Below are 26,360 nucleotides of genomic sequence, written 5' to 3'. Positions count from 1 at the left end.
TTTCATTCACAAATGCCATTACGATTATTCTATCTTTAACCGACTCGTCGCAAGCCGTTCTTGTGGGTGCAAACGTCATGCTAAGTCCATACATAGGAGGAACAAAGAAATGTACCACGCAATTCAAAACGTCCGCTAGGAGATATCCAAATTTAGGCATTGTCATCCAATACTTGGATCCGATTGTCTTCAATCCCTTTCGGCACTTCACACGCGCAACTAAGTCTTTGAACTCTTGTTCTTTGTCGTATCTATCTCCTCGCCTCATCATCTCCATACAAAAACCCTTGTCCTTCACTAGTTGTACCGCCATCTTATTTCTTAAATATTGGCATTGGGTGACATCTTCGATATCCGTCTCTCTAAAGTAACCCATTTGTTCCGTAGCAACGTGAAACCCACAATTTCCATCCCCATCAACCTCGTCAGTCGACAAAACAAATGGAATGATAAGTGGAGGGAGTTGTTCCAAATACTCTTTGTATATTGTATATGTGGATCGATTTGGTCTTCCATTAAGATCTCTAGGGAAACGAAGAGTACCTTTGTCCTCTTTTATAGTAAGAATTTTCATTGGTTGGGTTTGTTGCGAGGCGTTCATTTGCTCAACAACTTCTTCGACAACATTGGGTTGACTTACTTGAGAAGGCTCTGTAGAGATCTTTGGCCTTACTTGTCGGGTGGTTGGTCCACTTTGATCATTTCTTGGACGACCACTTTTCTTAGGTTCCGGCTCATCTTCAAATTACGCTTCCGAACGCTCGTGCCTAGACAATATTCTTTTATTAGACAAATACTCCTTCAACTCTTTTCTTTGGATGGTCCTCGACACTTCGATGTTCGGCTTACCGGTGTTTTTTTGATTAATAGGTTCATCAACCTCCCTTAAACAAGGGTGAAGGGCTTCCTCCAAATTATGCATCAATATTTGCTTTTTGGTGCCATTTGATGTAGCGTAAGGCTCGGCTATTCGTGCACACAATTCCGACTCAAAGAAAGACGGACCATCAACTACCGGGGTGTTCGGAGTGAAATTTAATTGCTTCCAAAATGGATGAATATCATTGATGTCAATCACTTCAACATACCTACCCAACTTATGACGACACGGGAGTCCAATACCTATCATATCCTTGCAAACACAAACCGTATTCTCGTTATCATAAGTTTTATATAACTTCAATTGTTTCATCATGCGATTTATTGCTTATCTTGAAACTTTATGAACAACTCCCCTTAGAAGCAATTTTTACTTAATATGTTCCATCGGGAATTGGTGTACACTAAATTGCATACATTTCCTAATCTTTACGAGATCACGATTGGTGAATTCATGGATTGCTTCTTGGATCGACACAACTCCATTTTGACTACCAATTAGTATTTTCTTTAGTCGACCATGAGACCCCTCCGCAATGCTTGTCGCCTCGTTCTTGAAGTTACGATATTCATATGTCCATGCAAACACAAACCTCTCCTTAATCGTTAACCATTGTTTTTACATACTCAACCGGTTTTGGGTAGTCCGTGCCGTATTCATCCTCAAATTTCTTCAAGTTACATTCGTAAATTTCCTCGGTCATCGACCAAACGATTTTGTCCCATGCTTTCATGAACATTTTCCAAATAATTCCATCCTCCTTCCACTTTTCTTCAAATAACCTATCCTCTTCCTTACGTTCTTCCACGGTTAATTTACTAATGCGCTCATCCTCTTCCTTTGACCTCTTGGTACCCTTCCTTGGTCTTTTAGCTTGGAAATGATGATGGCAATTGGTTTTGAGATTGCATTGAATGTGCCACGTACATTGCAAGTTTTGGGCTTCCGGAAACACTACCGCTATTGCATGCATTAAGGCTTGATCGTTATCCGTTACAATAACCCTTGGAAAATTATCACCGTTATAAATGGACCTCAACGTCTCCAACATCCAAATGAAACTCACATTGTTCTCATGATCCATTAAACCCCATGCAATCGTAAACGTGTTTTTTCCGAAGTATGGCAAGCAATGTTCAACAACGGCATGTTATACTTGTTTGTCTTATAAGTAGCATCTATCAACAAAATTTGATGAAAGCATTGAGCCAATTGGATCATTTCGGGATGTGCCAAGAAAATACGAACCACTATACCATCCTTTTCTTCCCTTCTCAAGGTGTAGCCGTGTAACTCCGCTAACCACTCCGATTGTTGCATAACCGTTCTACCATCCCATTCAGTCCTTTTGATCGTAGCTAGGGCCGAATTAATTGTAGACAAAGAAGACAAGTTGTCGGGGTCGTCCGCCTTTATTTTACTTAAGATCGCACTCGCTTTTTGGATCCGCATAGACCTCACCGTCTGCATTTGATGTGGTTTTAACTTGGCAACCATTACATGTCCAATTAAATCCAACGGATCATCATGGTTGTGTCAACCCTTATCAACTTTATACATTTTATACTCTTTACCTTTAATACCATCGGGCTTATAGAAGACAATCTTAAATGGGCATCCTATCTTCTTGGTATTGCTTCGGTATTTCCTATTCGTCTTCCGTACGTACTTACTATTCTTTTCCTCGTGACTCTTTTGCGTCCCACCTCGCTCACAAATCATTTCAAATCGAGTGTCACTAACATGATTATTTTGAACTACCACGCACATGTTATCTTTTGCCTTGTTCATAAGCCATTCCTTTGCCTCCTTCTTACTTCCAAATGTCTAAACGTGCATAAAACAAAACAAATCTAATAAGCATAACCATTTAACATATAAATTTTGAAAAAAAAAGAAAAGTAGTAATGAGTATACCAAATCGTTTGCATAGTATAGGGAAGTGTCGGGCCTCAAATAGAAATCATCAACAAACTCTTCAACGACCTGCATATGAAAGCATCAAATTATTATACAATAATCGGAGGTTATTAAATAAGTCAAACTGCCGAATATACTATATTCGGAATCCTATCGGTTACCCAAAACACCCGATTTATGCAAATGAATGTACATAGTTTACTGAGTGCAAAAAATGATATAATCGGAAGCTAAAATATATAGTAAAATAGCCGAATATAAATAACCGAGAGATAACTTTAATCGATAAACATCTGATTTTCAAGTTTTCGGAAATTTTATTTTGAGGCCACTGTTATATTCGGCAGTCAAATAATGTTAAACTATTACCGATTGTAAAGGATAAGAATACTGAGTTTTGAATTTTTTTGAGGAATTCGTTTTTGGGGCCATTCGGAGGTAAATAACTCTACATAACTACCGAATGTAGATTTTTTTGGAAAACCAGTTTGGGTTTTTTTTCTCATATTCGGCAGAAAACTACTATCTTGGAACTACCGAATATACATATTTGGTACTCAGTGTGTTATATTCGTAAGTTTATTCGAGAAATTATCTACCGAATCTGGGTAGTTCATGGCATTCAATGCATGCAATAATCGTTTTTCTTGTTTACAAAAGCACACAAACGCATGCAAATCGAGTATTTGAGTCTCTTAACACAATACCTGTGTTTTACATGCATCGTTAGCTTCAATATCAGGCGATTCTCCATTTTCTTCCATGAAAGGGTCGTCTAGGTTTTCCTCTCCACAAAAGTTTGGATCATTCAACATATACCCCAAATCGTCTTCGCCATGATTCTCACCTTCTTCTTCATATCCATCCATTTTTGTAGTAATAAAATGGGTTTTCCCTTTTTTCCTTCACCTTCTTCTCTATAACTCTAACAACTCAAAAATGAAAAAGAAATGGAAAAAATGAAACAAAAATCATTCTAATACTGCACCGACTACAATCGGAAGTCTGGGTAAATTTTTGTCTTCCGATTGAAATCGGAGGATAAAAATGTTATCATATCCTCCGAATATATAAGGGTAATTTTGCCATTACGAATTACGCGAGATAAGGGATGACTACATTTTCCCTTTGGGTGACCTTTTTTGTTTTATTGTTGGCCCCTAAATCCTTTTGAGTGGCCCCTAAAAACGCGAGGTTAATTTAAACTTTCATCAAGTGAATTTTTTTTTGTTGAACGGTTTTACCTATTTGATACCCACTTTTTTCCTACTTGCCGCCCGTTAGAATTTTGAAAATAATTCTACTTTTCAATTCTATTTTCTTATTTGCCACCTACAAAAATCTTCTCTCCATTAATCTATGTATGTATTCACTAAAAAAAAACCATTAAAAGATGTTAACACTACAAAAGTCCATTTCTCCATCCCACCAGTCGACCAAAACTCGACTACTAAAATTAAAATCTCCTTTTCTACGAAACGAAATCATCGATTGAAACATACAGTCCCGTTCATTTATATATGTGCAACTAATGATATGTAATCAATTCGGTATATATGATCACTATGTATTTATATGAATTGATTATACGTGATTCTAATATATAATAATCTTATCTTTTTCGATATTTTAATTCAACCAAAAACATCGAGGTTGCGTTTCAATTGAAAAAAGACTCTTGACAGCTAAAACTAGAATGTGCCAATTGAATAAACAATCCAGTAAAAATACATTGAATTAAATATCCATGGCAGCCGATTAATTCATCTGTTCTTTTTTAAGAACAAGTCGAAGAGGGTTGGAGAGGGAGAGGGGATGGAGAAAGGAAATCTTAATTCGCAACTTAGGTTTTTGATTCGTAACTTAGGTTTTTCATTTTTCAGAAAATGAGTCATTTGATCAAAAGAGTAATTTTTCCGAATCAGATGGACGAGTAAACTTTTCGTCTGGGTCAAATGAACGGGAGATATTTTTATTTGAAACAGACTGAATTATCCTAATTCTATCTTCTCAAAAGGAAACAACTTAGAAAATATCTATCTCCCTCTCTCCACAGCGTTCTTCAATTGTTCTCCACCAACTCAACAACATTCGTCACCTTCTCTCTACCATCTCCAAAAGAAATGGGTTTCTCCACCGTCTCTTCATCATCAAACACTATCAAACTACAATCACCAACACCTACATCATCTATTATAATCACAACCACCACCCCCATCAACAATAACTACAATCATCGCCACCATCGCCGATAACACCACCACCATCAAAAACATCATCTTTCTCCAGCATCATCAACGGAACCACCACCATCGACAATGAATTTCTCAAATTCATATGTTAAAAGTTAGGGTTTTGTGCTAAATCAATTTCACAGGTTTAGAAATGAAGGACATGGTCAAATTGGTTAGTTTGGAAATCCTAATTGCACTTTTGATTATCTTGAGTTCAAATTGGTTGTATTTTAGTTAAAAAATAATCCACTTGTGTACATATTTTTTAGATTAGATTATGAAGGTGAATTTGCAATTGTTTTAGAAAAGTTTTTTATGTTTATTTTGATCAGTAGTTTGAACATGATTTCATTCAGTTTTATACCATAATGAAATTGGTTTCATCTTGTTTTAAATGTGTATAATTATTCTTATCATTGAATTGCTAAATTTTTATAATTGTTGAGGATGAAACTGGTTTCGTCCTTTGTTTTAGTACAAATTGGCCTGAATAATGTATTTGCAGTTGCTGGTGATTTTAATTTGACATAATTAGTTGATAATTTTATTATTGAACCTGGGTTGAAATTAGTTAGTTGATGTTGCTAGTTATGTAAGGTATCATATGTTGGTGCCTGTGTTGTTAAATGACATTGCTGGTGCATTTGATCCTAGTTTAGAAAATAAGTGAATGCTTAGGACTACTGAAACGGGGATGAAACCAGTTTCATCATGTTTTCGATTTGTTGAAATTGTTTCCTCCCATGTATAACATAGACGCAACTTGTATCATCATGTTATAAATTTTGTTGGAATTGTTTTTATACAAGTTTAAGCATAAATGAAACTGGATTCATCTTGTATTAGATTTGGTGGAAATTCTTTTAGATTCATCCTTTTTTAGATTAGTTGAAATTTTTCTCGCCCATTTATAACATGGATGCAACTTGTATCATCTTGTTATAAATTGTGTTGAAATTGTTTTTATACAAGTTTAATCATAGATGAAACTGGATTCATCCTGTATTAGATTTGGTTGAAATTGTTCTCGCCCATGTATAACATGGATGCAACTTGTATCACCCTGTTATCAGTTGTGTTGAAATTGGTTTTATACAAGTTTAAGCATAGATGAAACTGGATTCATCCTGTTTTATGTTTGGTTGAGTTTCATTATTCTCTAGAAGTGGATAAATCTGAATCGATCTGAATTATTGTAGGAAGCAAAAGCAGTAAGAGCGCGGAAGCAAGAACGATGAGTTTTGGATGTTACTGACAGTGAAGCAAGAACCAAAAATGGGCATGTTGTGAACGTGGTTGGGTAAAGGAATGAAAATTGAGACAAATGGTTGAGTTAACGGGTTCATTGAAAATCACAAGAAAACAAGTGGATAAAATAAGGAAGATTGAATTTTGGAAATTATTAATGCGACAAAGAATAAAATATGGGCAAGATCGAATGTACCAAAGCTCCTAGGCATGAAAATACACCATAAAAATGTCAATCATGTAGTTTAAATTTAAGGTTTTTGTTTGTAAAATTCTAACTTTCCAAGAATTTATGAATCAGTGTTAGCCTGTGAATATATACGTTGATTGCAGGTCAGTTATATGTAAAAAATTTCTTAAATTTGCATATACTTCAATCTGAAGATAAATTTATAGAATGTTGTCAGAATATACAAGATGAAACCAGTTTCTTCCTAACCAAAATCTGCTTTTTTCTTCAGAATATGGAGGATGAAACTGGTTTCATTTTAGCCAAAAAATGATTTTGTGAGAATATACAAGATGGATCTATTTTTTGTCGAATATATAAGATGAAACCAGTTTCATCCTAGCCAAAAATATGTTGTATTCACAGTATTCAGGATGAAACTGGCTTCATCCAGGTTTAATCCATTGAAAAACCAACTAGTTTCATCTAGATTTCAAGTTTTATCATAAAAATCGAAGAAAATCTACAATTAAAAAACCAATCGTCAAAATGAACCAAACATCAAATATACTGGTGTTTGTAATCCAGGGACCACAATACCATACTTTTCACTCCAAACAATAGATTAAATCTCCTCCATGTGGAATTCTATCGAATGGGTGAGAGATATAGGCTATGGTCCTTATGTTCCTCTTCTTTTGTAGTTATTTCTTCTGCCCTAAGTCCCTGCAAGTCAAATCCACAACAAACTCATAGCTCCTAATTCTATTAAAACATAAAAGCAGTTATCCATCTACGTCATTCAATCATACTTACGGCAACAAACATACACCGCTTTATTGTTTCAACATTAGAAGTCTTTCCAAACTCATCTGTGTTGCTGTCATCTTCAAAATCAAGCTCAACCCAAAGTTCCTTATTATAATTGAACTTTAAAACCTTACTGAATCTCTTCTGTTCGTCTCCAATTTCAATGGCAACAATATTAGATTTCAAATGATTTTAGCTCATGTTCTCTTGCTATCATTTCAGTTCGAACAAAACCCAACTCCTGATTCTTCTCAAACTCTCAAATACACCACTTTAATCTCAAGTATCTAGTTTAAATATTGCTAGAATCAAACTGTGTATCGAAATTTGTTCAAAATACTAAAAATCAAACTTACCGATTTGCACAGAGGTTGGAGAAAAGTATAATACTAAATCGAAGGACGATTGAAACAAGAAATTGAAGACTGAATTCTTCAGATCTGCATCTCAAAACTGAGTTTACAGGCGAACACCAACACCACACCACTACCCATTTTCTGAATAAAAAAGCATGTTCTTATTTGGATCGAAGGTTTCCGCAACATTTAAAGAAGACAAGGGCATAATGGACTGTTCCAGTTAATGAATAAACAAAATCCTTGGTAGAATATCCAAAATGGATAATTGCACAGTATTTTTTTGATTCATGTCCATATAAACAGTACCAAAATGTACAAGTATGTTTCACCAAGGAATTGTTGATTTTGGTCTTTTTGACAAATTTTGTGTTTATTTGTTTAGTTGTTGGGTGGTTTTGACGATGTTTGTAAACATAAAGTCAACATAGGTAGCATTTAGGATATCTGAAGAAATACATGGGCGGCAGATAGGATAAATGTGGGTGGCAATTAATGTAGGTGGCAAATAGGGAAATTGTGGGTGACAAATAGGTGGAACCTTTTGAATCACTGTCTACTTTTGAAGGGCATCTCTGTTTTAAGCAAACCAGGATATAAGTATACACGTGTGAAGAGCAGTGAACCAAGTTTTGTGGGTTCAGCACTGCCATGGTCGTTAACATGAAACCGTGTGCGCGTGCATCAACATTGCCATGGCATTGGAATGGACGATGAGAGAATGACCTACCGGCAGCGGTTTGAATTTCTTGCCCAAAATGGCATTCGGACGCCATATCATATGTACCATTTATTTAGATGTAACCAGTAGTCCTTCCTGATTATACAAAATGAGGTCTGCTAGTCCCATAAGGGTGTCTTATTTTGGAACCGCCACCCTTCTTTTTGCATGTGTTGGGGGTTATAAGACAGTTTATAAGAAAAAAGATATTGTTGTTCTTGGAAGTACAGTAGTTCAGACTAACTTAACCTTACTATTTTGCTGGGCAGAGAATGAGAGAATACAAAAGAAAAGCAAGACTGATTAACAAAGAGACCTCAAAGCTAAAGGTAAAATAATAGGAAAGGAAAGATCAATAAATTATAATATCCATGGACCATGGTAGCTTCCTGAGGGGAAATTCGATCGTCAAGGGTTAAAGCTTCTCTTTTCACCTTTCTCCTACGAATTGCTTCTGTTAGCTATGCAGTCAGCATCAAAGTTAACTTCTCTGCAAGTCAAGTGAGAATTAAGTTGTTCCCATTTAGATTACTCGGATTTCTCTTGAAACTCCAAGGAGTTTGACTTAATCCTTTAGAATTGTAACTTCAACCAGAGAGCCAGACTTAACTTAAATGTCGAGCCAACCATTAAAACTGCGTATTCTAAACCTAAAATGATGGCACCAACTTCATCTGCAAAGTTAATGCCAATGCCCATTACCCACACCAAGGCAACCAATGATGTCAAAGTGTAGTCTTTGTATATGATTCCTGCTCCTTGATGAGCCATCACGGTTCAACTTGATTTCGTGGTCTAAGATAGGTTCCATATGCAATCTTTTGTAACCTGTGACTACTGGCTCCAAATCATGACCCAAAATTTCTGTTACGTTGTGGTACATAAGACCTGCTTCTTCTCTCAGCATCCTTTTGTGAACAAACATAATTGTTTTAAACACCATGCCCTTCCTTGGAACATTAACCTCAAACATGCAGGATACCTGGTCTTCCAGATGATACTGATAACAGGAGCACCAGCACATGAAACATTACCAAGCAACTCTTATTGAGAGTACAGCTTGAAATTTTCATATATTGACTGTATAGCATGTCAAGTCTAACTAATGACATCAACCCAGCTACACCCAACATCTTTCTTCAAACCTTTTTCCTTCATTAAATCTCTCAATTCCTCAATCTCGTTCCACATACCAACATTAGCATACAAATTTGACAACAAAACATAGATGCCTACGTTCTTTGAATCCAATTCAAGTGCCTTGTTAGCAGCCAGTTTTCCCATTTCAACATTACCATAGTCAACACAAGCACTAAGTAAAGCTCCCCATACTGAAATACTAGCCCTACTGTTACTCGCACTCATCAATTTCCATGCCTTCTCCAATTCACCAGCTTTACAAAGCAAATCAACTAAACAACCATAATGTTCATAATCTGGCTGTAGTCCAAAATCATGAACCATAGACTCAAAATACTTTAACCCAAGACTCACATTTCCAGTGTGTCTACAAGCTGATATGACTGCAACAAAGACAACTGCATCTGGTGTTACCTCATTTGCTACCATTAGTTCATACACTCGGATAACATCTTTGAACTGACCGTTTCTACCATAACAGCTTAACATTGAAGTCCAAACAACAACATCTCTGTTTCTTTCTCCGCCTCTAGCAGTTTCCGTTAAATCAAAAACATTCTTAGCTTTCTCTACAAGGCCACATTTCCCATACATCTCAATCAATGAACTCTGTAAAAACACATCATATTTGATATCAACATTTTTACGGATTAAACGGGCATGCACTTGTTTACCCAATTCAATTGCAGATAATCCTGCACAAACACGTAGTATCGCCGACAGTGTGAACAGATCATAATCAAGTCCTAACGCGTATAACTTCTGAACCAAATCTAGACCTTGAACCCACATTTTAGCATCAGTTAAACCTGAAAGAAGGGCGTTAACACACACAATATTCTTAACAGGAATTTCATCAAACGCATTTACCGCATCATTGATGATGGACACTTTCACGTAGAAATCAACCAGAGAACTGCCAACGTACACATTTGATATCCAACCCGACTTCACGACATGGGTGTGTAACTGCTTGCCTATATTTAATGTCCTGATTGAAGATGAAGCAGTTAAAGAACTGCAGAGAGTGTAATTATCAAAAGGAACATTTTTGGCTTGCATAAACGAAGTTGTTAAAATTGAGAAAAAAGGGAAACCATGCTGAGAGAGATTGGATATAATTGAATTAAAGGGTATAGGATTCGTGGACTTAATGGAATTAAGAAGATTTGTTAGGGTTTGGAGGTTGTTATCTAGGTGTGGAGCATAGGTTAAGATGAGGTTGTTGTAAAGGTTTGGGGAAGTAAATAGCAAGCCTGAGATGACTAACTGAGAATGGAGAATTTTAGTAGTTTTGAGATTTTTGGTGTGGAAACAGTAGTGCAAAAGCCGTGTGAGCAAATTTGGCGCGTTTGAATTGCAGTACATGGAAAGTACTCGTTCGTTTGATTTTTGAGTGGACATCAAAGGAGATTATGAGCTAGAGTTCTTTCCAATTCTTCGGGGCAGAGTTCTCACTCGGAATGAGCTGAGAAATACAAGGAGGGGGTATTAAACCACACATTGTAGTTGCAGCATAGGCTGCTTAAGTATGAGCCACGTTGTTGGAACTCCACAGAACTTGTTCAGATTATCCCTAATTGGCTAATTCTGATATTGTGTTCTGAAAACGCCAGCTCGAGCACAGTCTATTCCTGCATGTGAGTTAGCCCAACACGGCTCCACATGTTAGCTTTGTGCTGAGCCAGGCTAATCGGCACAGTGGCACATCACAACGTATGGCACGGATAAGCACGTGATAAGGCACGACACATTACGTTAACAAAGCACGTCATAACATATATAAAACACGATACAATACGGTATAATATGACACATTTTTTTTTGTATACTTCACAAAAGATTGTTTATTCTAATCAGTTTTTTTGACATTCTGTCTTTATTACGTCGAATAATAACAACACACACAATATCTAAATATGTTGAAAATATTTACTTTGAAAAATATAAAATAATGTGTCAGGCACAACACATCACGACACAACACGCCCTAGAACAAGGCACAACACAACACGTCTTAATTCAGGCACGACAAAATACGGCACGTAACACGATGGGCTCGCCTCTTAATAGGTTGTGATGTGCTGTGCCGGCTCGTTTTACATCTCTACTTGAGTGTGTTAATTGATGATAAGAGATTTCTCTTAAAAACACAATATCCCTAAACCCTTTACCCATGGCCAACTCCACGGCAAGGAAAGCTCCATAAACTTCTGCCTATACTACAAAATTGAAGTTTAGCATCTTATTTTGACATTCCTAAAAATGAGCACATCTATCCCTAGCAATGGCACTGCATGCGTAACCATTTGGTCCAACGACTCTATCAAAGTTGATCTTGATGTTATCTGCACTAGGTGGCTCCTAATTATCCGTTTGGCCCTCCAACAACTTATTCTCAGTGAGACTGTCTTCATTCTCTCCAACACTTACCTTCATATTGAACCAGTACATTGCCTTTTGGATGATAGACCGGACATTAAGCTTCCCATCCTCAAAAACAATATTATTCGTGGATTTTCATATATCCCAAAACATACAAGCTCTCGTTTTCAGTCTTGCAAAGCCACTTCCTTCATCCAACCATCTAGCGGCGTAGTAATGTGTTGTATCAGCCGGCACTTTACCAGTTCTAAGACACAACGATGATGCAAAGAGAGCAGTTTGAATTTCTTGACAGCATATAAATAAGTGCTTTGCAGTTTCAACATCTTTGTAGCATAGTCCGAGATCATCATTCACCCTATGCATGTGTTTCTTAATACTACTAACTACAACTAGCCATTCTTGAGCAACCTCCACATAAGTATCTTGGGAGGAATATTTCTCACTCTCCAAAATTTCTTAAGCACCTTTAGTTTCCCATCCTAGGTTGGGTTATCTCCAAGATAACCGTCATAGTATGTATTTTTTCTGGTTATTCCAAGTAAGGATAGGAATAACATAACTTTCCTCAATTTTCGCAGGCTAAAAAAGTATGGTTTCATAAGGTCTCCCAAATATCCAGTACACCGAACTTCTAACATAGAAGAGTCAGATATTTTGCAGCTTTGGTTTTGGGTGTACTTTCAGTCTACATTTCCCAACATAAAGAAAACTCACCCCAGATGAGAACGATCCATGGCGAGCGTTCGGATGTATGATGATGGTCAAAATGAGAAAGAAATAGGTAAACAACTAGACAGTGGTAAAATTCACTTGATATTTCTCGTAACCAAATAGATAACACTACCATTGATGAAACAACATGGGTTCGTGGGAGAAAAGTAACCACAGATTTGAGACAAAAAACGTAATTGTTATATATAAACTTCATAAAACCGTAAAGTGGTGTATAATATGAATGGAGAACATAGCGTGATGTACTTGAGAGAATGTTGTCGTGGGCTATTTACTGGAAAAAAAACGTTGTTAGAGTATTGCTCTGGTGAACCCACTGAAAAGACGAGGGTACCCAAATATGTCTCAATGTAAAACTTTTCCACCTATAAATCCTTTCTCCGAAAGAGATTGTTTATGGACTGAGTCGAGACAATACAACTAATCGGTTCACACTTTGTGTGATCGTCTGTGTATACGAGATCGAGACAATACGACAACAAGATAACTTGTGTGATTGACTATGGATACAAAATCGAGACAATGCAACAACGAAGTATGTTTACTTGATAAATGATCAGACTTAACCAAACACAATAGGATTACTATAAAGTAAATAGGAATTAATGTTTGTGTATTTTACTTCTAATTATAATAAAAAAATTATAATTGCGGAAATAGAAAAGTAAAAGACACAGCAAGATTTTGTTAACGAGGAAACCGCAAATGCAGAAAAACCCCGGGACCTTGTCCAGAATTGAATACTCTCAGGATTAAGTCGCTATACAAAATTAAACCAACTTCGTAGAGTTGAGACCAAGCAACTAAACCTATGGTTCACCTAGTTCCGTCTATATTCCCACGCCTCCAACTTGTAATAAGTCACGTACTTGGAAAAATTCCTTTGGTTCGTATTCCAGACAGTAAAAGAACAACAAATCTGTTTGGTAACAACTCTTTTCAACCAAGTGATGTGAGTTCGACAAAAGGCTCTTCCGTTTATCCCAATAAACTCCTTTGTCAGGTTCTTAGATCTATTTAATAACAACTACCAAAGTAATTTTCAATATTTTGCAATCAATACTTTGAATCACAAAGAATTGTATTGATGCCGATCTACTCAACTAATAAATCCAATCTACCACAAGGATAAACCGATTAAGTTGGATCCTCTTTAACTGAAACAAGTATTGTGCACACCAAAGATTATGAACCCAAATCAGAAATCTTCTTCGTCTTCAAATCTTCTTAGATCTTCAATAAACACCTGCACATAATCAACTTGAATCTCTTGTGATCAATCACACACAGAACGGAGTCTGTTAACAATGGATTATCACAAGACGTCTTTAGATCTACAAACAGTCTAAAGATCCCCGTCGAAACTTCGATATAGTTTGAGTGAATCTTATATCAGAAGAGAAGATTCTCAAGCATAAACAAACTCGGTGCAATCAAAGTTCAACAACCGTTAGTCAATAAAATCAACCGAAAACTAATAATAAACCGCAATTATCTAGTTTCCCACCAATGATACTAATAGGGCTTCTCAATCCCAAAGAAGTCTTTAAACCGAGCGGCCTTAAGAGATTTCGCCTAATTAGGTTACTTTCCTCTCCGAATAGGCGGCTCCACCAGTAACAACACAACTAGGTAGTTTTGCTGGCTCTGAGGATTAGTTTGCTCGAAATGCAAACTTTGATATTTATAGACCAAGGAAGTTTGGACACCAAGGAATTTCCAAAACCGAAAATATTCTCAAGATATACAATATATTTCCAAATTCAGTTTCCAAAATTCCTGGAAATGCTTTGTCCAAACATTGACCGAAAATCTCTTAGAAAATATCCAACTAGTAAATGCACAGTGCTAATTTTCATTTTCCAAAAATAAAACTAAAAACCTTAATTAAAAGATTATCAATTTATTTTTCGATCCGGGATTTTCCTTTAGCTATTAAGGAATATCTTTGAACAATAAAAGATAAGTGTTACTGCACATGTTCAAAGTATGTCGACATCTTAACTTTGTAAGTCCTCTTTCATACTTACAATCTTGAAACCGATTTGCCATAATTCCAAACAAGTTTAGAATTGGTTCATCTGGCTTTCAAAGAACTATGTAATTGATTAAGAACACTCAATCACCAAACGTGGGTTTCACGGTTCTAACAAAACAAGTTTCGATTCTACCTTCATGTGGGTTCTGGATTTAGTCACACTAGCTTTCCAAAAATTCGGTTGACTAGGTACTAGGATCGGTTCCCACATATATATGGTATATAACTTTTATTTGTGGCACATGTCCATAGGATCGATCGGTTCCCAATGCCTAAAAACGTGTTGCACATGTTCATAGGATCAGGTCCCAATATATAGAAACTTGCTGCACCTCATACAAGGATCGATTCCCCTTTGTGATCGGTTGCACCTCTTACTAGGATCGGTTCCCCTTTTCCTAGAGTTGGTCATACCAATTACAAAAAATCGATCATACCATCTCAGGTGATTACTTAAGATCAGTTTCACTAATAAAAGTCATACCAATACAAAAGTCAGGCCTTGTGAATAGTTTTACCAAGAACATAAACAAGTCATGAGCGGTTATACTAATCACACATATTGGTAATTCAATAGATATGCAATGAATAATGGTACCAACAAGCCTAGCAATTTCCCTTTCGATTCACTAAACAAGTTCATGAATTTACTTCCTTTAAACGAATGTAAAACATTGTTTCCTAGGATGAATTCTTCACCTCATACCCATACATAATCACAATATCATTCAAATGATTATGTCGATGTCTTATATACAAAGTTTAACGGTTAGGCAATAAGCCTCGTATTGTATTCCTTAATACTATGTCTAACTAGAGTATAATCATTCATGCTTCGCAGTTATGTTTTCAATATGCACGACTTGAAAGATACGTTAGGGAATGAAACAGTTCAAGTCAAATATCACTAACCTCAAGTGGAGGATGATGTCGTTGTTGTAGCTCCTTACTTCTTCACTTCTTCAAGTCTTCATAATACTTGTAATGTCTCATATCCTAATACTTTCAAGATAACATATACGAAGTTGACTCTAGTACATAATCAAGCGACTCTTTAAATGAGTTTTGGTTCACTAAAATATGACAACCAAACTTGACATACCAACGCTTGGTGGGTTCAACCGAGCTATGCTCTAACAATCTCCCCCTTTTTCAATTTTAGTGACAAAACTCTTACATCATATGGATAAACAAATTACAAGAATTCATTGCACATACGCTTGATTCCCAAATTCAACAACACAATAACCTGTATACATTCAATCCATAAATGCCGTTGTTGACATCATAATAACAAAGATAATACTCCCCCTAAAGGTAAGATAGGTAGATTTTTCAATCCGCACGTCTTTGTTATTCCTTTGTAGTCCATATAACTACAAGTATCATATGATATGCTACTCCCTCTTAGTCTATGCTTTACTCTTTCGTTAGATAAATGTTTAAGCACCAATGTCCTTTCCCTTAGTGATACTAATCAATATAAATCAATACCAGTATCACTTGTTTACTCCATATATTTCTCCCCCTTTTTGTCACAAAATGACAAAGGTACGAACAAATAAAGGATAAACCGAAAGGATCGTACAAAGCTCACAAGACTTTCAAACCTATAGAGTTAAGCACGAGGGTTCCACACACCATTTTTGATAACCAATATCAAAACCGAAACTACAAAATAATTTTGTTTTGATATGTTACCAAGGAAACAATTGCCCGAAGCAATTTTCCCTAATAGTTTAGCAAACCAAAAATGGACTAAGCACCTTAGTTCCTTTGCTAAACCGATTGCACAATACAATCGCTTGTTCGATAAGACCAAAATAAAGATAACTCTATTTTTCTAATCAGGCTCTAATTATCCATATAACTTAGACCTTTCACTTTTAAACAAGACAAGTACTAGGTTAGTTAACTAGCATTTCTTGTTAAGGCATTCAATTAGACTTGAATAACCGAAACCTCTACTTTGATAAGTCTAACTAAGATCAGAATTAGCTTAGTTTCTCTTATCCAGAATCGAATTGGACTAAACAATTCATCCCGAAAACATTTTTCTTTTGTTAAGCTATAAACAATTCATACAAACCAAATAAATCAACTTGTATAATTATTTACCTCAACCGGAAGCAATTGAAACAACATAGACATTAAAGCACCGCAATTGCATCGAAATTTTGTAATCCTAAACGATTGATACCAAACAATAAAGCAAGATAACAATATATTTTCTTAACCGAAAACAATTGAATCACACACACATTCATACACAAATAATGAAATAAAACATCAATTGTACCAAAATTTTGTTAAGCAAAAGCAATAAATATATGCAATAAAGTCAGGCTTTTCTAAACAGGAAAACGATTAACTAACAAAGTCGTTACCTCAAATTTCGCATCATCTTCTCCAATATGTTTGCATCTTATTTCCAGGGAGAATTGATACCGAAATATCATTATGTTGTCATTCTTATGTAAAACAAAATAATAACAACAACCAACCTTTACTAGAGAAAGGTTGAAAACCGGTTTTTAATTATTGCAAGCAAAAGTTGAAAACCGCGAAACACATACGCTTTTATACTAAACCAAAAGATTCAACATATTGTGACTTTTTCACACATTGTTTTAATCAGAACCCCTCATGATCCTTTGATAAATCCTACCAACATGGGCTAGAACTTAATCCTGCTAAACCAAAAAGTCACTCAAACCATAAGGGTTCACAACATATGAGATCGAATATTAAGGTTATAAACCGAAATCAAACATCCCATACACATACATAGCAATAAGATAAAGCATTCAAGCACAAGATATGTAATCATAAACTATCACAAGTTATAAACTAAATAATTTTATTCATAATAAGATAGTTTTATTCATAATAAACCTAATATCATTGAAAGAAATCAAAAATTGATGTCCATCTTATGGTTCTAGATCTACTTATGATCAAGAGAAATCTTGTGCAAAGGAAACTTTGAACCGATTCCGTGAAAGTGATCTTAAGGAATACAACTTTCAGTCACTTGACAGGAAACTTATACTTCTGCAACATACGGTGGTAAAAATATTGAAATAAGTTTCTTGTCTTATAAAACTAAAAAACCATTCCTCAGTAGAAAGACAGACTACCTGATAAGATCAACTCTTCTGACTCGATGTAATTAGGAAAACTACCATCATCTTGATCTGTTTCAGATGTGATAAACCGGTTTTATCACAATCTGTAAAAGTCGAGCAAGGACTTTTAGTTTCCTCAGCATCAGAAGAAATCACATTAACATCATTAGCCAGAGTCATAGGATGTGTCTCTTTATCATGAGTAAGATATTTACCAAGAGCTTCTAATTTGACAGTGAGATCCATATTCTCTTTGGCTAGAATATTCAGTTAAATGTCTTTATTTTTGATCTCATTCTTAAGAATGACTCTGTCTTTAATATCAACACTTTAGAAGAGAGAGATTTTATAAGCTTTAGGAGTTTTACCAACTCTTTATCAGCATCCTCTTTTCCATCAGAGAACGACACAGATGTTTTCGCAACTCCTGGATCACGACTTAACGAAGTGCTAAAATCTTCAACTTTTGAGTATTCATACTCTTGCATAACGTTAACTGAATCAGACATGGATTCAATTTCTTATAGGTTGGATCGCACCAAACACAGATTGTTAGATTTTTTCGTGTTTGCCTGCTCCGATACTAATTGAAAAGACGAGGGTACCCAAATATACCTCAAACTAAAACTTTTCCACCTATAAGTCCTTTCTCCAAAGTGATTGTCTATGGACTGAGTCGAGACAATACAATTAATCGGTCCACACTTCGTGTGATCGTCTATGGATACGAGATCGAGACAATACAACAACCAGATAACTTGTGTGATTCTCTATGGATACAAGATCGAGACAATGCAATAACGAAGTATGTTTACTTGATAAATGGTTCGGACTTAACCAAACACAATAGGATTACTATCAAATAAATATAAATTAACGTTTGTGTATTTTACTTCTAATTATAATAAAAACAATTATAATTGCGGAAATAGAAAAGTAAAAGACATAACAAGATTTTGTTAACGAGGAAACCGCAAATGCAGAAAAACCCCGGGACCTTGTCCAGAATTGAATACTCTCAGGATTAAGCCGCTATACAAAATCAAAACAACTTCGTATAGTTGAGACCAATCAGCTAAACCTATAGTTCACCTAGTTCCGTCTGTATTACCACGCCTCCAACTTGTAATAAGTCACGTACTTGGAACAATTCCTTTGGTTCGTATTCCAAACAGTAAAGGAACAACAAATCTGTTCGGTGACAACTCTTTTCAACCAAGTGATGTGAGTTCGACAAAAGGCTCTTCTGTTTATCCCAATAAACTCCTTTGTCAAATTCTTAAGTCTATCTAATAACAACTACCAAAGTAATTGTCAAGATTTTGCAATCAATACTTTAAATCATAAAGAATCGTGTTGATGCCGATCTACTCAACTAATCAATCCAATCTACCACAAGGATAAACCGATTATAGTTGGATCCTCTTTAACTGAAACAAGTATTGTGCACACCAAAGATTATGAACCCAAATCAGAAATCTTCCTCGTCTTCAAATCTTCTTAGATCTTCAATAAACACCTGCACACAATCAACTTGAATCTCTTGTGATCAATCACACACAGAACGGAGTCTCTTTACAATGGATTATCACAAGACGTCTTTAAATCTACAAACATTCTAAAGATCCCCGTCGAAACTTCGATCTAGTTTGAGTGAATCTTATATCAGAAAGAAAAGATTCTCAAGCATAAACAAACGCGGTGCAATCAAATTTCAACAACCATTAGTCAATCAAATCAATCAAAAACTAATAATAAACCGCAATTATCTAGTTTCGCACCAACGATACTAATATGGCTTCTCAATACCAAAGAAGTATTTAAACCGAGCGGCCGTAAGAGATTTCGTCTAATTAGGTAGTTTTGCTGGTGGCTCTGAGGATTAGTTTGCTCGAAATGCAAACTTTGATATTTATAGACCAAGGAAGTTTGGACACCAAGGAATTTCCAAAACAGAAAATATTCTCAAGATATGCAATATATTTCCAAATTCGGTTTCCATAACTTCTAGGAATTCTTTGTCCAAACATTGACCGAAAATCTCTTAGAAAATCTCCAACTAGTAAATGCACAGTTCTAATTTTCATTTTTCAAAAATAAAATTAAGAACTTAATTTATTTTTCGATCCGGGATTTTCCTTTAGCTATTAAGGAATATCTTTGAACAATAAAAGATAAGCCTTACTGCACATGTTCAAAGTATGTCGACATCTTAACTTTGTAAGTCCTCTTTCATACTTACAATCTTGAAACCGATTTGCCACACTTCCAAACAAGTTTAGAATTGGTTCATCTGGCTTTCAAGAACTATGTGATTGATTAAGAATACTCAATCACCAAACGTGGGTTTCACGGTTCTAACAAAACAAGTTTCGATTCTACCTCCATGTGGGTTCTGGATTTAGTCACACTAGCTTTCCAAAAATTTGGTTGACTAAGTACTAGGATCGGTTCCCATATATATATGGTATTTAACTTTTATTTGTGGCACATGTCCATAGGATCGATCGGTTCCCAATGCCTAAAAACGTGTTGCACATGTTCATAGGATCAGGTCCCAATATATAGAAACTTGCTGCACCTCATACAAGGATCGATTCCCCTTTGTGATCGGTTGCACCTCTTACTAGGATCGGTTCCCCTTTGCCTAGAGTTGGTCATACCAATTACAAAAAATCGATCATACCATCTCAGGTGATTACTTAAGATCAGTTTCACTAATAAAAGTCATACCAATACAAAAGTCAGGCCTTGTGAATAGTTTTACTAAGAACATAAACAAGTCATGAGCGGTTATACTAATCACACATATTGATAATTCAATAGATATGCAATGAATAATGGTACCAACAAGCCTAGCAATTTCCCTTTCGATTCACTAAACAAGTTCATGAATTTACTTCCTTTAAACGAATGTAAAACATTGTTTCCTAGGATGAATTCTTCACCTCATACCCATACATAATCACAATATCATTCAAATGATTATGTCGATGTCTTATATACAAAGTTTAACGGTTAGGCAATAAGCCTCGTATTGTATTCCTTAATACTATGTCTAACTAGAGTATAATCATTCATGCTTCGCAGTTATGTTTTCAATATGCACGACTTGAAAGATACGTTAGGGAATGAAACAGTTCAAGTCAAATATCACTAACCTCAAGTGGAGGATGATGTCGTTGTTGTAGCTCCTTACTTCTTCACTTCTTCAAGTCTTCATAATACTTGTAATGTCTCATATCCTAATACTTTCAAGATAACATATACGAAGTTGACTCTAGTACATAATCAAGCGACTCTTTAAATGAGTTTTGGTTCACTAAAATATGACAACCAAACTTGACATACCAATGCTTGGTGGGTTCAACTGAGCTATGCTCTAACACCCACTGACGTCGGTGTGTTAAGTTAGTTGTCAAATTTAGATGCCAAAATACATTCTTGATTTAGTCTCCTAAGTCAGTTTCAGACTATATTAGGTTTAAAAAGTAGAGTATATAATCAAAGTTATACTGGAAGATTGAAGATTAAAGACTCACGAAGAAATCCAGGGATAACTTCGTTAAAGTTTAGTAACAAATACTTGATTCTCTTGTTTTAATCTGTCTCTATATCTATCAAAACAGGTACTCACCACATAGAATAATTCTTGTGACAGTAAATGTACATTTATGTATAAACTCGGCGGTATTGGATACCAAGACTTTCGTGAGGATTGGAAAGGTCCTCATGTTTTAGTGAATGAAAGTACGAATTCAACGAGCTAAGAATCACTCGATTCTTAGTTATACTGAAGAAGTTATGAGTGATTTATTAAAGAAACACTTATATGTGTGACTAAGTTTGAATTCGTGAATAAGAAATTGCACAAGAAATTTTAGCAATAGTTCGCGAACTGAAACCTTAAATATGTGACTAAATGCCTATTTTAGTCAAGTACTTGGTGTTTCATAACCTAGACATGGTAGCTCTGTTTCCAAGCAACCTAACCTTGATCATTCACCGTAAATAAAGGTTTCATGCAACCACCCATACAATCCCTTGGAAAATGAGTTGCATAAGATTCTTTTCCACATCTTTGTTCTTCACAAATAAGATTGAGTTTTTGAAGATTTTACTTGGGGATCGTAAAGCACAGGAAAGCTATCTTCTTTGATATTTATATATAAACAATTTCAATAGATATTCCTTTTTGTACATGGAATATAAAAGATACATAGTTGTTGATGGTGGATTTTCGGCAAAGGCTAAAATCGTAAAATTGTGATCTTGCATATTCCTGATGCGGCTTCAGACACATATGTCAAACTCATATTTTAGGATTCGTGAAATCTCATTTCACAATCTCTGACTGAGTGAACAACCTCTCAGAGCATGCATGAATGTGCATCTATAAAGCCTCTCAACTGAGCTTTCAATACTTTGCCTATTTCATCAACACTTCTGTATAGAATCGATGGTGATTGGATGGCTCCTAGACATATTGCATGCTAGTATAGAGCGTTAACGTCTTCAGGATGTCTCAGTGTTCCCTGACTATACATAATTAATATTCAGAACGAGCATGATGTCTCTACCATCTCATACCTCGATTCTCGAATAAACATAACGCTCCTATACATATTGCATGCTAGTATAGAGCCATTCATAGATTAATTCTAACGCAACATTCATCAATTTAATTCCTATAAAATAATCTATTTTATCTCATCACTCGGTTTCATGGCTTTTCCCAGCTGAATTCCATGGATTAGTAATAGATATTCACTTTTCGGTCATTTAGGCTAGCATCGAATAATCTCCGAGAAAATGGTGCGAGTGTACTTAACAATAATGCACGAACGAGCACCCAAATATGCATAAGTGAGCACTCAAATGCACAAATGATCATTAAAAAAACATGGACGAACGAGGAAACCTATGCAAAATAGGAAAGGAAAATAATAAAATAAATAATAAAAGAGATGCGTGCACAGGACCTAGCCCGCCGATCGGCCGGTGATGCCTCCGTGGCCAGTCCCACAACCTCCCTCTTTTATTTTTTATCTTATTTTATTATTTTCCTCATATCATGAAAACTCCCTTGTCTGAGTAAACGTTTTTGAGCAAAACTCTTAGTTTCTCCATATTTCCTCACATAAAGATGAAAAATAATAATATGAAAAAGGGAAGAGCGTCACGGGACCGGGAACACTGGCCGGCCGGCCATGCCTTGGACGTGGCCGATCTCACGCCTCTCCAATTACTTATTTTATTATTTCTTCTCTCATCTCATGAAATTCCCTCTTTTGAGCAAAAAACCTAATTTTTCCATATTTTTCAAATATTGCTTAAACTACCAAAAAACCAAAAAGTCAAATGGTCACATGACCGTCTCGGCTTCTCACGACAACTATTAAAAATCATTATTTTAATATATTAAAATATTGGTCGCACGAGCAAAGTCCTACTTGCTCATTCAAGCAAAATCGAGAGTTTCAGTCAAGATCAAACTTTTATGAAAATCCATAATATTGCTCGAACGCACACCATAAAATATCATAATTCTTAGAATCGAGCCACGAGCTAGATGGTGACACAGGCATGCTACCTTGGTCGACCAAGGTCGGTCATTTGGCTTGCAAAAGTCGGTCCCACACCTTTTATGATTTTTTCCTAATTAATCTTCTACAGTTCATATTGGGTTCAAACTCTTTCCAAACAACTTGAAATTTGATCAATTAACCATCAGCTGGTCCCACGACCACCAAGGGCCGGTTTCCTACCCCTTGGTCGGTCTCTCCTCTCTCGATAATAGGTTTTATTACCTGATGCTCAGACAAGCATTATTTTTTAATAATGATTAAACCAACATTTAATCATCCTTTCACCAACTAGTCTACAAAGGACTTTGGTGCATGCTCATTCGAGCATCTGGGTACTATATGGTCGTCCCACCATCTCATGTAGCCGGTTCCTATCTCACTCATGGTTGATTTTCAGTAAATCATCCATTGATCAACAATTAATCAAAATTAGGGTTTCGAACCAAATGCTCTGCAAAGCATAATTTTAAACAGGTTCAAACACTAATATTTTTATGTTGATCCAACAATCAACATTCTAATTAATTATACAATATTCGGGCCAGCTACCAGTATTTTTAATTAATATTTCATTTGGTCCCGCTACCAATAATTCATTAATTGAGCAATATTTGCTCAAACGAGCAATATTTGTTTAAACTAGCAATATTTGCTTTGCTCATCTATCAACACTAAATTGCTTAAGTTAGAAAAATATACAATCAACTGGGTTCAGAACTCACTTCTAGCAATATTTGATTCAACTATCAATATTTAATTGCTCAACCGAGCAATATTCCTCATGTTGATTCAACTATCAAAATTCGAGAATTCCACTATCCAGATATTACTATTTCATTGGTTCATCAACCAATATTTGGTTCATTAGTCGACCATTATAATCTTTCTTCTTCGACAACTCATAACACAGATGAATGCTCAACAACGTTTCCTATCAACAAGACCATGATCGAGCAATCTCACGGGACGCTTGTCGATTCAAGTTATCAAAACATCATTATTACCTTAACTGGTAAAATGATGTATCACAATCCATCAACACTCAACGTCTGTACATTATTTTACCTCAACTGGTAAAATGATATATCACAATTCATCAAGATTCAACGTCTTTCTATTATTCTGTTTTAGCAGACACCTTATATATGCTCAATCCATGAGTCTCAGAGCATACCATATTCGTTCATTATGCTCGGCTCATGTCTAGTCAACAATTGACCAATTAAATACACGTCTGCCTCGCAGACTCCACATTCATGAGACATCAATCATGTCACATGGAGGAATATTCATTAGAGTTTTGGTCTGGAGGTCTACATCACGTGTGTACACCCATAATAAGAAATGTGAGTAAGTCGTGCAAGCAGTTGAAGGAGTCATCAAAGTAGTTGTTGATGGTGGTTTTTAGCTTAGGGTTAAAATCGTAAAACCTTGCATCTGACGTCACTCTGCAAGGAAACGGTGCCATGAGTGCTAACCTCTCCACCAACATATTTATTGAGCCATTCAATATATTTACATGAAATTTATCCAGACCGGCGAATGTAGCAACCATCCCAAACATTTTGTAAATTTCCGCACCTCGCCAATACAAGACATACTGAGTACTTTCCTGTGCTATGTTCTCCGGCAGAAACCTTAATATCGGTATGGCATGACGGATTTATGTTCACTCGCAGCAGAGTAGCATGAACCTCTAAGTACCAACGTTAAGGCCAATGAACGAAATGCTCAGACGGAAAGCACATTGCATTCTGTAGATAAGGATTTTTGTGGAAGCATACATGATCCAGCCAACTATTGTAATAACTCACAAAAAACTCATAAACCCGAGTAACTTGCAAAAATTAGGGTTTCGCGCCCCGCGCAGCACACTATACCCCTTGATCGAAACTATGCTTAGCCAAACTAGGAAATTAAAACCTCCACATCACACTGGAAGTGTGGCCACGCGCTAGCTTGCCGGCCCCACTTCCCATCGACCAATCATTTCTCTCTAAAGACGCCACACGCACTAAAAGGGGAGCCACGCCCATGCTTGGCCGGCCCCCTACTTTCATTGACCAATTAGGTTGCTCCAAACCCGCCGCAGCCTTAAAAGAGGTTTCCGTACTAAGTTGGTTTCCCAAAAACCCGCGCCAACATGCCAATCGACATGCCAAGCAGCATGCCAAACTCACCAAGCGCGCGTGCCATACGCACATGCCAATCGGAATGCCGAGAAACATGCCAAATTCACCAAGCGCGCGTGCCATACGCACATGCCAATCGGCATGCCAAACATGCCGAGCCGCATGCCAAACCCGCCAAACGTGCATGCCAAACGCACATGCCAATCGGCATGCCAAACATGCCAAACCCGCCAAAACACGCGTGCCAGACGCACATGCCAATCAACATGCCAAACAGAACGCCAAACTCGCCAAAACACGCGTGCCAGACGCACATGCCAATCGGCATGCCGAACATGCCAAGCAGCATGCCAAACCCGTCAAAACGCGTGTGCCAGACGAACATGCCAATCGGCATGCCAAACATTCCAAAACACGCATGCCAGGCGCACATGCCAAACGGCATGCCATATTTGCTAGTTAGGGTTTCAGCATACCAAACCTTAATTTAGACAAAGTTGCCAGGCACCGACAGAAGGTAGCCATAATCAACGACTATCTTTCCTCATGAGATGCAATCTCAGCCATCCAAGTTCTCCACCGAGCTGACAGACTTGTGGCAACTTTCAGGTGACCAGCTGCCTAAAATTAATGGCCATGGATACGCCAAGCGCCACTTGCACCACCGTGCCACTGGAACGCACGAGCCATGCCAGCCATGCCGCGTTGCTACTGGCGTGCACCAAAAACGCCACTGCGCCATATTCAGACGCCAACACAAGGTATCCACAATCAACGGCTACCCTTATTTCATAAGATGCGATCTCAGCCATCGAAGTTCGCCACCAAGCCGGCGAGCTTGTGGCAAGTTTTAGGCAACCATCCAAGACGAGCCTA

General features: G+C 36.6%; 1 protein-coding gene across 1 annotated transcript; it reads right to left on the bottom strand.

Moving 5' to 3' along the window:
- Positions 1–8,561: 8,561 nt before the first annotated feature.
- On the bottom strand, positions 8,562–10,933 carry LOC113354248 (pentatricopeptide repeat-containing protein At3g14330-like). The gene has a single exon (XM_026597647.1). The coding sequence runs from the start codon at positions 10,880–10,882 to the stop codon at positions 9,437–9,439; it is 1,446 nt and encodes a 481-aa protein (XP_026453432.1). The 5' UTR covers positions 10,883–10,933; the 3' UTR covers positions 8,562–9,436.
- Between the last annotated feature and the right edge of the window lie 15,427 nt (positions 10,934–26,360).

Source organism: Papaver somniferum, chromosome 2 (genome assembly GCF_003573695.1).
Source record: "Papaver somniferum cultivar HN1 chromosome 2, ASM357369v1, whole genome shotgun sequence".
NCBI lineage: Eukaryota > Viridiplantae > Streptophyta > Magnoliopsida > Ranunculales > Papaveraceae > Papaver > Papaver somniferum.
The sequence above is the reverse complement of the archived record's forward strand: the minus strand, read 5'-3'. Positions and strand labels throughout refer to the sequence as shown.